This window comes from Henckelia pumila, chromosome 2, assembly GCF_033568475.1.
Source record: "Henckelia pumila isolate YLH828 chromosome 2, ASM3356847v2, whole genome shotgun sequence".
NCBI lineage: Eukaryota > Viridiplantae > Streptophyta > Magnoliopsida > Lamiales > Gesneriaceae > Henckelia > Henckelia pumila.
The window spans coordinates 144680443-144693450 of NC_133121.1; the positions used below are offsets into that span (position 1 = coordinate 144680443).

Consider the following 13008-nt stretch of genomic DNA (forward strand, 5'->3'; position numbering starts at 1 on the left):
CATGATGATGACAGTCTAAACTAATCATGTCGTTTCGCATTTGCAAGTTTATTACACTGGATAGTCCAAACAATTGTGACCTTTTGAGGCTTTGTAGTCCAAAAGGAGTTTGATATTTGTAACATAATCAAAATGCTTTGCAAATTGCAGTGAGCGTCAAAATTTACCAAGTACATGATGATGGAGAAGTTCGTGAGTGGAGAAATCAACGCTTCTTTCATTCAAACTTATATGTTAATGTACATCTCTATAACAAGTTAGTAGTATACATATGTAAAATAATAATAATTAAATAAAAAAAAAAAAACCACATCATCATGCTCAGTATACAAAAATGCCCTACATTTGAAAAATCTTGGGCTTTTTCAAAAGGCGAATCGATCGCTTGGCCATCTGCATTCTCATGTCTCAGTGAACTGCTAGATGATCCGCAGGGGTGGTGCTCGCGAGTAGCGTCGGTTCAATCCAGCGAAGAACGTTGCGAAAAAGACCCTTTCGATCCATCAAAAAGTTGAAATGCATCGTCTATGAGTTGGGACTTTGAGCTTTTTCTTGTTCAAGTCATCTTTCCAAGCATTGGTTATATCTTGTGCTATTTTTTGAGCATCAGCAGAGGCACCAGAGATCCCTCTTCTGGTAAATCCAACAGCATATAGTCCAGCTTTTCCTTTCCAACCATTTGGGAATGTCTCCCTTGGAAAACCATTTTTCGAGAAGAATTCGGATTCCTGTAAATAACCAAATCAAGAAACATTAATTAGCTTGCAATTCAAGAAAAATATCCAAAATGGATTTCATTTCTTGCCAAGAAACGAGAAATTTTTCCTCACCTGTAGCCAAAAAGGGACATTGCTGCAGTATCCAGTAGCCAAAACAACCGTGTCGAATTCGAGTTTTTCGCCATCGACGAACTCTGCAGTACCGCCACAAGAAAATCGCTTGATTTCTGGCACTACTTGGATTTCTCCTGACCTGATTTTCGCCAGAGCACCAATGTCTAGAACTGGAGTTTTTCCTCGAGTGTTCTTCAGCTTCAACGGGCCCACACTCGGCCTTTTAAGCCCGAATTTCTCGATATTTCCCAGAATCATCCATGCCAGAACCAGCAAAATCTTGTCCACAAACCATAGAGGCAACCATCGCAGCATAAACATAGCCAATTCAAATGTGGATTTGCCAAACATCTCTCTTGGCAATATATGAACCTGAAAGTGAAACAGACATCACACATAAATCCCATTAACAACAAATCATCTGCCGAATTTCTGCATGTTTGATCAATACAAAAAGAAACACTCACCGAGCTTCGAACAACCATAGAAGGCTTGGCATCATGGTTACAAAGATCAAGCGAAATTTCCATGCCCGAATTCCCACACCCCACAACAACAACTTTCTTCCCCCTAAAGCTTTCCCCAGATTTGTAATCACAGGCGTGGATCACTTCTCCGCCGAACTCCTTCAACCCCTCCATCTCCGGCACCAGACGCTCCGCATTCTCTCCGGTCGCCACCACCAGCCATTGGCAAATGTACTCAACCTCATCTCCTCCGGCAGAAACAGTCTTAACCCTCCACAAACGGCACGATTCATCGTACTTGGCCGACTCCACGCTCTCATTAAACCGTGGGTTGATTTCAAAACGCCTCGCGTATGATTCCAGGTAATCGACGAACTGTTTCTTGGTGGGATACTCCGGGTAATGTTCGGGAAAGGGGAATTTCGGCAGCTGGCAGAATTGCTTCGGGAGATGAAGCTTCAATCGATCGTATGTACGCTTCTGCCATAGAGATGCAATGCAATCCGCTCTGTCGAGAATCACAAACGGCACGCCTTCGTCTTTCAGCCCGGCGGCGACAGCCAGGCCGGAAGGCCCCGCCCCCACAATCACTGGCCCGTTCACCCAAACACATCTGCGAGTAAACATATCTGAATCGTCTGAAAAACTCAACATTTCTTGTGGGTTTAAATTTCAGGATTGATTCAGAACTTGGGGTTTATGTATTCAATTCACAGTTGAAAGAAAATGTTTTGTAGGCTTAAAGATTTGAATTTTGTTTGCAATGAAGAATGAGGAGGATGATGGAGTACTGGCTTAAATAGAAGGGATATGCATGTGTCAAGGCTGGGAATTAATAGAATTTTAGAATGGGGTCATTCTCAAATCATAAGCTAAAGTCCACCTTGTATTATTTTAATTTGGTGTTTGTTTGTTTATTTCTTCTTTTTACTTAATTAATGGTGTTTGTTTAATGGATGGAAGTGAATAAAGTAACACAAAAAGTTTGTGTGAGAAGGAATCACGGTTCAATTTGTTTTTATGATTTGGGAGTTGGGGTTTTTCGATGTACACGGAGAAATTAATTATGTATTGTTGTTCATTTATTTATATTTGATTCAAATTCTAAGAAATATTAACACGGTAAATTATTGATTTATCTGCTTCGTATCGAAAGGTTATGAAGTAAATTTATTCTGATAAACTTATTATTTGATTTGATTTAATAAATATATGTGAAAGTGGGTAGAATGAAAATTACTGGTGATGGAGAAACAAGAATTAGGAGTATTAGGAAGGAATGAATGTGATATGTCATCTCCATCTGATTCTGATGGGCCCGCACAAGCCAAAAATATAAACAATTTTAGAAAGGGGGAAAAAAATCTGATTTTCACGCAAATTGATGCCTATCTGGCAATAGTGAAAGCTGAGTAGGATAATAAATTCTGAGACCACGTGGAGTGGAACCACTAATTTTAGCTTGGATGACTGACTTCACCCACTCCTTATTGGACCCCCACATCTGCGGTTGTGGCCCTTTCGGCCCACGAAGCCCATTCCTGCCAACCCATCTTTACATTACGTGGTGTCATTTGCGGACCCTACCCTAATGATCATCCCAGTCCGATTAGACGGTTTTTTTTTAAGAAATTTAAATCGAATTATCAATTGTGGTTCGTTTATATTTTATTTTTTTTTAGTTGCGATTTTATATGTAAAATTGTTTTTGCGATTTTCGACGGTTTTAAATGGTTGCGGTCGATTCGCGATTTTTTTTAATGATAAATAAAATAAAAAATAAAAATATTCAAATTATTTAGAACAATGAATAAAACTATAATAATCAAAATAAAACTAGATAAAATCAGTGTTTTCATAATCGGATCGGTGATCGGGACCGATTTACCTAAAAAAAAGGTCCAACCGATCGGACCGTTTTAACCGGACGGTCGAACCGAAAAACCGTTTATATAATATAATATAATAAATTATATATTTTGAATTTTAAAAACTCAAAAATATATATAAATATACAAAAATATATATATTTGTCATAGTTTGAAAACTAAATAAATATGTAAATATATTCAAAATATCAATTATAATTATAAATTATTTAATAATAAATTATTTAATTTTAAAAAAACCAATAATTATTAAAATAATTTTGTTAATGAAGTACAAATTTCAAATAATCATATATATATATATATAATATATATATATATATATTAAATTTAAAGTTTTAAAAATAAAAAATTTAAATTTTCAAAAAAAATTAAAAAAATTCGAAAAACCGGTTCAACCGATTTTTCGGTTCTTGGAGGAGTTTCGGACCAGATATCGGTTCCCGGTCGAACCGGTCGGTTCGGTCCGATTTTAAAAAAACTGGATAAAATAACAATCAAGTGACAAAATTAATTTGATCAACTATAATATATTTATAAAACATAACAAAACACCCAGAAACAATCCAGCATATGGTTTTTCTGTTTAACCACACAACCATAACAATTGAACATTGAACATAATATTTTCTTGAAAAAATCACAAAGGTAATTTGCAATATCCCATCATTTATCACTTTCAAACTTTATGTACTAGATGTTTGATCTTGCTCTAAAACACTAGAGTGGAGGCGGCACGACTCACGAGTAGAAATCTATTGTGTATATACCGTGTGCTTATTAATAAATATAACCCTAGCTAAATAAAACTATACACGGCGATGCGGGACGGTGCGGTTTTGATCAAATATTATAACCGCACCGTGGGGGCGGTGCTGTTCCCTTTTGTTTTAAAACCGCGATTATTTTAAAAAAAATGAGATACAGCGGTGCTGTGCGGGACGAAGCGTCTGGTTCTGGCGGCTACCCCACACATTATTCTAATAAAATTTTTCAATATATATTCGCACGAGCTTAGAGGGAAAAAAATCGGACATGTTTTTGCATTAAAAGGCATATCTTTGTTGAGATCTTCCTAAACCTCCAAGTGGTTTCTTATAGTAGAATACATAACTCGAGTTACCATTGTACGTCATTAATTTTCACGACTAATGAATCAATGATATTGTTGTAGCTTTAATAGCATAGTCCTGCAATATAACTCATTTTCGAACACCAAAACGACAAGTTTTTTGTTGCATTGCGGATAATTTTCATATTCATAGATGCACGTTAAAGCCATATATCGATTGTTTTGCTATTCATTGATTGAGATTGGGACGCATGGATGATGGATATAAGTTAATGGTATGGATTAAAGATGTGATTTTAATAATTCTAGTAACTACATCCCTTAGCTAGTCCCATGGACTTTTTGAGGTGTAATTTCTTCTGAGAAGAAGAGAGGGGAGCATGTGAATGAAAACCTTAGTTATTTCATGGGGTCTCACCTTTCCATGAAATAAATAATATGTATGCTTTGAACTTTGGCAATTTGTAAGGTTAATGCTTTTATTTTATTGAACAAAAGGCATTGGAATGAGTAATATCATCCTCGCGACTTTTTGCTGCCACTGACCATCCCAATAAAATATTTTTTTTTTCTAAAAAGGAAAAAAAAATCAAGTATCTTGGAGAAAAAAATCTAAAAGTACTATCCGTGTAATAATCAATGCATAAATATTTAATTATAAATTATAAAAAAAAAATAAGTAAAGCCCGTAGGACCTCGCCATGACTAGACGTATTACCTATAGGACCTCCGTGACTAGACGGGACTCAATATATAATACTCAAAATTATCGAAATTTCAGTCGATAATTCATCTGATATCAAAGTTTTAAGTTTTGGACTTTTCAGGTTTAAAGTCCAATTATAATTGATGACAATCTTCTCCCCACCCAAAAATTTTTTTTATCTAAATTTTATGTTAAAAGAAAAACATTATCAAATTTTTATAAACAATTTTATTACACCCAAAAATTTAAATCTTACACCAAAATAACTTCCACTAGCTAGAACATGCTTTATTGCAATATCATAATATTCAGAGTTCACACCAGGACAAAAGTATGTACAGTATTGGAACTCCATCCGGCTGCATGAAATTTTGAGCCATTTTCTTCATTCAGAAGCTCATTTATCGACAGACTTTAGAGTCCAAGGAATGCCAAGATCATGCTAATTTAAAAGATGCAATTTCATATCCCCGAATAGTTTCATAGGCTCAAAATTCATGGTTTTCGTTGTATATATGTTGTCTAGTGTATTTGTTTTTGTCTGATTTTGAATGCTAACGTGAAAGTATAATAAACAAATAAAATATTAAGACCTATTAATACTTTCTTGAAAGTACACATTCGTGTGTGTTTTTAATTTCTTTCGTATTTGGTGCACGATTGGATAGGGATATATGTATGGTGTGTGTGGTATATATTCTTTGAAAAAATTAATTTATACCTAGTTTTTTGCAGCTCATTACCTTTTAGAGTATGCTCCACCGCCAGTCTGTGAACTCTTCAGAGACCATTCACTACTTTTGGATATGGGGATTTCTTTTATGAATTATATTTTATTAATAAAATATATAATATTAGTTAGTTAATTAGTGATTTCCCATTCTTTTTTGGCAATATCTATGGACCCCATGCAAGACTTTCGCCGCGTACTTACTAATTCTAAAAATTACTCTGGCATATGTATACATTATATATTTTTAGGGAAGTAGTGTACGTGATTGCAATGTGAATGAAACATACATCCTCCATATGTTAGCTTCCTCTTCACATATGCATTTATCGATCAAAACAAATTCGAGTTTTTATAAGTTTAAAAATAGTTTTTTTTACCCTTGATTCGCCTCGAAAATTTGTTACGACTCGATTGCAACGCCGACTTAACTATATGGACGGCTCTAGCTAGAATGTTGCCTGGTGGTGTGTGGTTCGCAAAAAGATTGGGAAAGGTATGAGTTATAGCATTAGTTTATAATCACGCGTGAAAGAAGAAACAATATATAATTTGGGATGAATATATTATAATAAGTTATTATTAGAATTGTTGGTTCGAGGAAGCTTAGTATTGGTGAGTGTATTGATTGGGCAGCAGAAAGTTTAAGCTGTAATATTCAGTAATCTAATGTAAATGTTATGACAGCGGCGGTGCCTTTTTTCCTAATGAATTATTACGAGGATGAAGTTGGGGTTATTTAAATTTATTTATCTTTTAAATCCTCTGTCTAGTTTTAGTTCACGTCTAAAATCTCGGAAGTTTATGTTAGATGTTTCGTATGGATTGAATTAAGTTTTTTTTAATGTATATTGTTGGGTTAAATTAAGTGTACATGATTGAGAGTAGTATTAAAATGTGTGATCTTTTGGGAAGTGCGTCAAATTACTGACTGACGTTGCGCTGGTGGATCGTAATTAACTAAGGACACCAGATCTTAATGTATAATATTGTTTCTGCTGAGGACAAGATTAGGAATAAGAAAGTGATAAGACTGGTTTCGAAAGGGATATGACTTGAGACAGCACCAGCAGTGCATGCCCCTCCCTAGACGTATGAGATTAACAACCCGATCCATCTACGCTGCCACACGTATAAGGAAATAAAGTTGTGTCATGACTAACAGTTGTAGCTTTTGGCCTAATGGTAAGCGTTTGATCCTAACCACTGGTATCAGAGTCAAGATCATGAGTTTGAATCTCCCAAGCAGCATCTAAATATACTTCTTTAGTTGGGAACCCCCTATCTCGCAAGACTCATGAGCTCAATAACCCGACTCATGTGTGCTGCCACAAATATAAAGAAATAAAGTTGTACTTTGGCTAATAGTTATAGCTTTGGCCTAGTGGTAAGCGCTCACACACACACACACACACACACATATATATATATATATATATATATATATATATATATATATATATAAATTTAGAAAATCATTTTCTGTGAGTTAACTTTAGAGGTCTTAAATCAATTAACATTTTGTGACATTGGAAAAACAAAATTACAATTTTCTCAAAATGTGGAGGATTGGAATTTGGAGGCAACAAATCTAAAGAAATTATTAATCTTTTAGCCTTCAATACTCTTGTTACTGTATATAATTATTTTCATTTGTACGTAGCATCATCATCATCATCATCATCATCATCATAATATATGCTCATGTTTAATCTGAAGCAAACTCTTGAATTAAAATAAATTACATAGAGAATATATTTGGTGTATATTTTTTATGGATGTCATATGTCATTGAATATAATAGAATAGTTACTTTTAAAATTGAATTATTTTTCTTGCATTAGAGCAGTACAGTGGCATTCTGTGATGGTTATATATTTTAAAATTTTGCCTACAAAAATTTGAATAATATTTCAACTCTAAATTTCGAGCTTATTCCACTATAAGAAATGTGGAACCTTCCATTTTGAAAATTGGACAAAACTAGTATCAAAATTTTACTTAAAAAATTTCTAAATCCAATATAATTGAGTTTTGTTTACTAATTATTTTAGGTTAATATAAAATTATCAACATAATATATGATAAATAATTTTAAAAACTAATTATTCTAATTATGTGGTCTGGTCGAAACAGTTTTTCATTAAATTTGTCAGTGAATCATATCATGCCGTGCGATTTGAATTTTATTTTAAAATCATGAATTTGATAAAAATCTCGAACATGACGACGTTATGCGGTTCGATTGGATCAGTTTGAGCAATTTTCGATAAATTTTGATCAACTCCTGTATACGTACGCAGCTCGTATATATATGAGCTAGATAAGACACAAAGGTGAGGTGGATGGATATCAAAAAAAGAAAAGAAAAGAAAGAAACTTTACTCTTATCATTGAGAAACCTGCAATATTTATAACAGATTTCTGTCATTTATGAATTAGGACGGCGATGACAACCATATAACACTATTATGAGATGGTTTTATTCATAAGACGGATCAATTTTATCTATATTTATAATAATAATTAATACTTTTGGCATAAAATATTATATTTTTTAATAGATAACCTATATAAGAGACCCGTATAAAAAAAATGACTCTTGAGACCGTCTCATAGAAGTTTTTGTCAATGTTTTATGGGTTAATTTGTGAGACGGAGTTCTGACCCAATGTAACTCATTTAAAATTTGATGCTTTCAAAAATTTCGCATTAAATAAATTACCTCGAATCGATAATCAACGAACCAATTTCTTCAATAAACCGAGACAAATGATCCCAAAATATTTTTGTGTATCAAAGAAAACATATGAGATGACGTCGCTCGAAAAAGAAGTCACTCCAACGCTCAAGTCATTATAGAATTCAATAGAAAAAGTATTGAAACTGCAAGCTAAAGGTATGAAAAGGACATATATGTGAGATGTGTAAGATACATATAGAAAGTGTGTAAAGGCGGGTAAAAGGTGTGTAAAAGCGCGCCTAAGAGCACGTAGAAGGCACGCATGAGCGTGTAAAAACATACCGGTTAGAGAACCCTTATTTATAGGAAGAGAATCTCAGTCCATATAAAATTTTAATGTATAAAGAAACTAGATCCATGCATATTCATGCAATATTCTGATATATCTCTAAAATATAAATAAAGATATGATAGGATTTTTATCATATCATCAAATTACTATTTTTTATGTTAAAAATATTACTTTTCGGTGCATGATATAAATTAAGTCGATTCATCTAAAAAACACAAATTTGTAAGATCGTGTTATGAGAGAACTACTCAAATATATATATATATATATATATATATATATATATATAGACACACATCATTTTCTTGAGAGTACAAACTTCAAATGATAACTCTCGGATTTGTTGATAATTTATACATGCTATAATGTCTTCAACTTTTTTTTTAATATATAGCAGAAAATCGTAATGGTTTAACTATTGTTTTTTACATTACTTGGCCACATATCAAGCGACTAGATTTATCTGCTTCTTTCTTTTTCTTTTTTCTTTTTCTTTTTTCTCTTTTTTTTTTGTTGGATTCAAAATGCTACAAACATATAATGTCATCCAACGTGGCATGTGTAATTATAATTTATAACTCTATAGTCAACTTGATGGAAGGGGGATGAATCTTCCCCAAATTTGTAAAAATATATTTAATTAGTTTTCATAAAATCGAAAAGAATCTCTTGCAATGATCCTATAGGTCCACTATTTTCATTTTTCAATCATAATTTTTATTTTTGGATATATATATATATATATATAATATATGAGTGCTTGATGATAATGGCACATGGCATAGGAGTTAAGAACAAATTAACCTTTAATTTATCAATAAAAAGCAATAAAATATTTGAAATGTATATATAGTCTCACATTCGAATTTTAGAAAGATTTTGGTAAATCTTAGTGAAAATATTCTCCATCACTATCTAGATTCTAGTGTCTCATTAAATCTATTAATATCACATTAATTTAGTTAGCTTTCAATGATGCAAGCATTTTATAGAATTAATTGAATTTTTGTATAGGTGTTTTATTGTATCAGTAGTTGAAAACTTGTAATGTGTTGGGGTGCAATGCAATATTGACACTGCTAGGAACAAAGTCGACACATAATATTTGAGTTGTTATACAATTTAATTTTTTTTTTGAATTACATCGTTCTATGACTTTTGGTAAAAAGAAAAATATTTGTTATTGTATAATGACCCTTAATTAAATAAAATTATTAATATAATTAAACAATAAGGAAGTAAATTAATTTTTTATTTTTTAAAAGAAAATGAATGTAATCAAACTTATTTTTTTATTCTTTAGATGAATTTTGGGTTTCATGAAGAACAAAATAAATTAGCTAGCTAGAGATTTTATTCTTGATTCCGATCAGGGATCACAAGTTCCAGTCAACTAAACCACATGGAAGTGAAGATGAACTATTTTTTTCTTTTTTAAGAACACGAATCAGTGGAATAAGGATGTTTGTCCGATGATAAATGGAATTTTAGTTTAATTAATTTATTCAAATTTATTTTTTAGTGTCATTTTTCCTTTACGATATATATCGATAAAATTACTCACATTCCAATATACGACTGTGTGTGTGTGTGTTTGTACACGCTGTTCTGAAATTTGATCGTATTGACTATGATTATTAAGTGAGGCATATCTCATTTCAAGATACTTGACTGGGATTTTATTTCAATTTTGATGATGTTGGAATTTTATCTCGGGTTCGGTCTGGTAGAATGAATCTTCCAAATCTTCGATGAATCAGGTCGGGTCGGGTACCACCAAGTTCTGCATAGGCAATAACTAGGTCAAGGGGCGCCGAAAGTGTTTTCGGCGTGACCCCTCCGATGCCTAAGTCAGTGTCTTGAAGGCAGAGGGTATGATTAATGCGAAAACTAAGAGATATGATTAAGTGAATGTAAAAGTGAGAGTGAATATGTGATGAATGATGAATAGTGAGTAATGAATAATGAATAGTGAGTAATGAATGAACACAACCATAACAGTACCTGTATTTATAGGAGAAAAAATAATAAGTTACCTAGTCGAATTATAATATGTCCTGTACTAGGACTCTTCATTCATTGGTCCCTTTGTAAGCTTTATCTCCATCTCGTGAATATTTGAAAAGATCCAGGCTTATCTCATATATATCAGAGTCCTACTTCAACTCGAAAAGCTACCAAGCCCACTGGGCCCCAGCTCGGGTCGGCCCATTAACAGCAGTTCAGGTCTTGACGTGCCCTAACAGGTGAAAAACTGGGCTGGACCTTATATCTAATAATAATCCTATAATTGGGCCAACCCTCTTAAACCTATATTGAACGGGTTCGGGTTAAAATAATTTTCCGGGGTATCAATAGTACCTCCCTAACTGGTCTAAAAGAAGAATGAATTTAGACCAAGAAATGCAGTCCGGACCCCATACTACCCATACTTCAGTCAGACAGTCCAAAATTGAATCCGATGGATGTGTTTCTTTGAACGGTCCAGATCAGGATCCGCGTGATGTGCTTTTTACGAACGGCCCAGATGCTTCTTGATGGTTCGCCTCCCGAGGCTTTGGAGGCCTTGACCTGTCTCGTCCCGAGCCGTAGATCGAGATGATAATCAATGGTCTAGATCAATTCATTACCTCTATAAATATGTCAGTAAAATTTCATTTTTTACTTTTCACTCTTGTACTGTTACGCTGTCAAAATTTCGAAAGCTCGCCCGACCCGGACTGCTACTTCCGTCTTGTTTGTGTCAGTCCCGAGCTACAGCTCTTTTACCTGTAAGTCCTACCGTCCTTACACTAGGTTGATTAATATGTCTTCCCCAAATGAAACATCTGTTAGGGAAATAGTAGCATTTGTTGAAGCACCCAATTCTCCCTCTAATAACCCCGAGCCCTCCGATTCCGATAATCCAAGCTCAGAGCTGGATTTATCGGAGACTCGAGAGGAAAAATTAAAGCGACTGCACCGACTCAGGTCGGATGAGGCTCGATTATCTGCCAAAGGAAAACAATGGTATGAAGTATTGGCCTCCCATATAAGTCCAGACCTGGGTCCCCTCCTTAGGGAGAGATCGGGCATGCCCGATACATATGATCTTATAATTTCGAGCCGTAAAGACCGAGCTCACAGACCTCCCCCTAACTTCTTGAGCTTCAGCCTAGACCAAATCAAGATGGGTCTAAGATTTCCCGTCCCGAGCTGCGTATCCTATCTCTGTCAATATTTTTGTGTGTGTCCAAGTCAGTTATTCCCGAACTCTTTTAGTTCAATTCTATCATTAGGTGTCCTTTTTTGTTTCTTTCGAATTCCATTAGACATAGGAAATTTCATTTATTTCCTGCAAATTAAGAAAACTGCCCCGAGACGCTTCTATATTTCCATGCGACCCGAATACCCCTTTTTGAAGGGTAAGCCTAGCATACACAAGGGATGGACAAACAGATATTTTTTTGTTAAACCCAATCAGCCCTGGGAATGTAGGTCCAACTGGGCTATGAATTTCACCACCCCTGAACCCCCCCAGCACTCCCCACTCATGACTTCACCAACTTTATCAACACAATGTCCGCGCAAACCTTTGATATTGAGAGCCTGATTGAGGAGGATCTGCTCTGTCATTATGGCTTCAGTGGGAAGGGAGTAGAGATCCAAGAGGATGTAGGTAGTACCCCTGTATCCGTACTATCTTTATTTACCCTTTTGCCAATATATTTATTTATTGTGCTTCTCCTTTAGACGACAGGATCAGATCTGCCACCATGCCTGCTAACTTCAGAGCTGCTTTGAAAAATTTAAAACGGAAGAAATCTGAAGATGTAGAGGCCAGCTCTAATCCCGAACCAGAGACCACTGCTCCCTCCAAGAAGAAATCCTCCAAATACAAGGAGCAATGGCATACTGTGGCTCCCGAGCTTCCGCCGCAGCCTTCCCCTTTACCAGTCCGAGCTCATGGAAAAGGCCCGGTAGAGGAGTTTGAATCTCAATCGGACCCCGTGCCTCGAGGCATGGCTTTCCAGACCGGGACTCCCGAGATGTCCTTCTTTTCATAGCCCGACCCCCAAGGGAGCCTGGGCATAATGCAAAACCTGATCTCCCAGTCTGGCGTAAAGATCCTACAAGCTGTGCCCCACCTGGAGGCTGAGCAAAACTTTGCTCTGGCTTTCCTGCAGGTATATTATTTTTTAACTTCATAACTTTTATCCCGAGCTGGTATTTATCCTTGTATATTATCACAGGACTTAGCTTGGGGAGGGGAGATTACTAGCCGAGCTTTCAAAAC

General features: G+C 34.9%; 1 protein-coding gene across 1 annotated transcript; it reads right to left on the bottom strand.

The window, feature by feature from the left end:
* Positions 1–373: 373 nt before the first annotated feature.
* Positions 374–2039, bottom strand: LOC140882985 (probable indole-3-pyruvate monooxygenase YUCCA8). The gene is made up of 3 exons (XM_073289261.1): positions 1301–2039; positions 831–1205; positions 374–728 (listed from the first exon to the last, which is right to left on the bottom strand). Exons 1-3 carry the CDS (start codon positions 1952–1954, stop codon positions 504–506), a joined length of 1254 nt encoding a protein of 417 aa, XP_073145362.1. The 5' UTR covers positions 1955–2039; the 3' UTR covers positions 374–503.
* Between the last annotated feature and the right edge of the window lie 10969 nt (positions 2040–13008).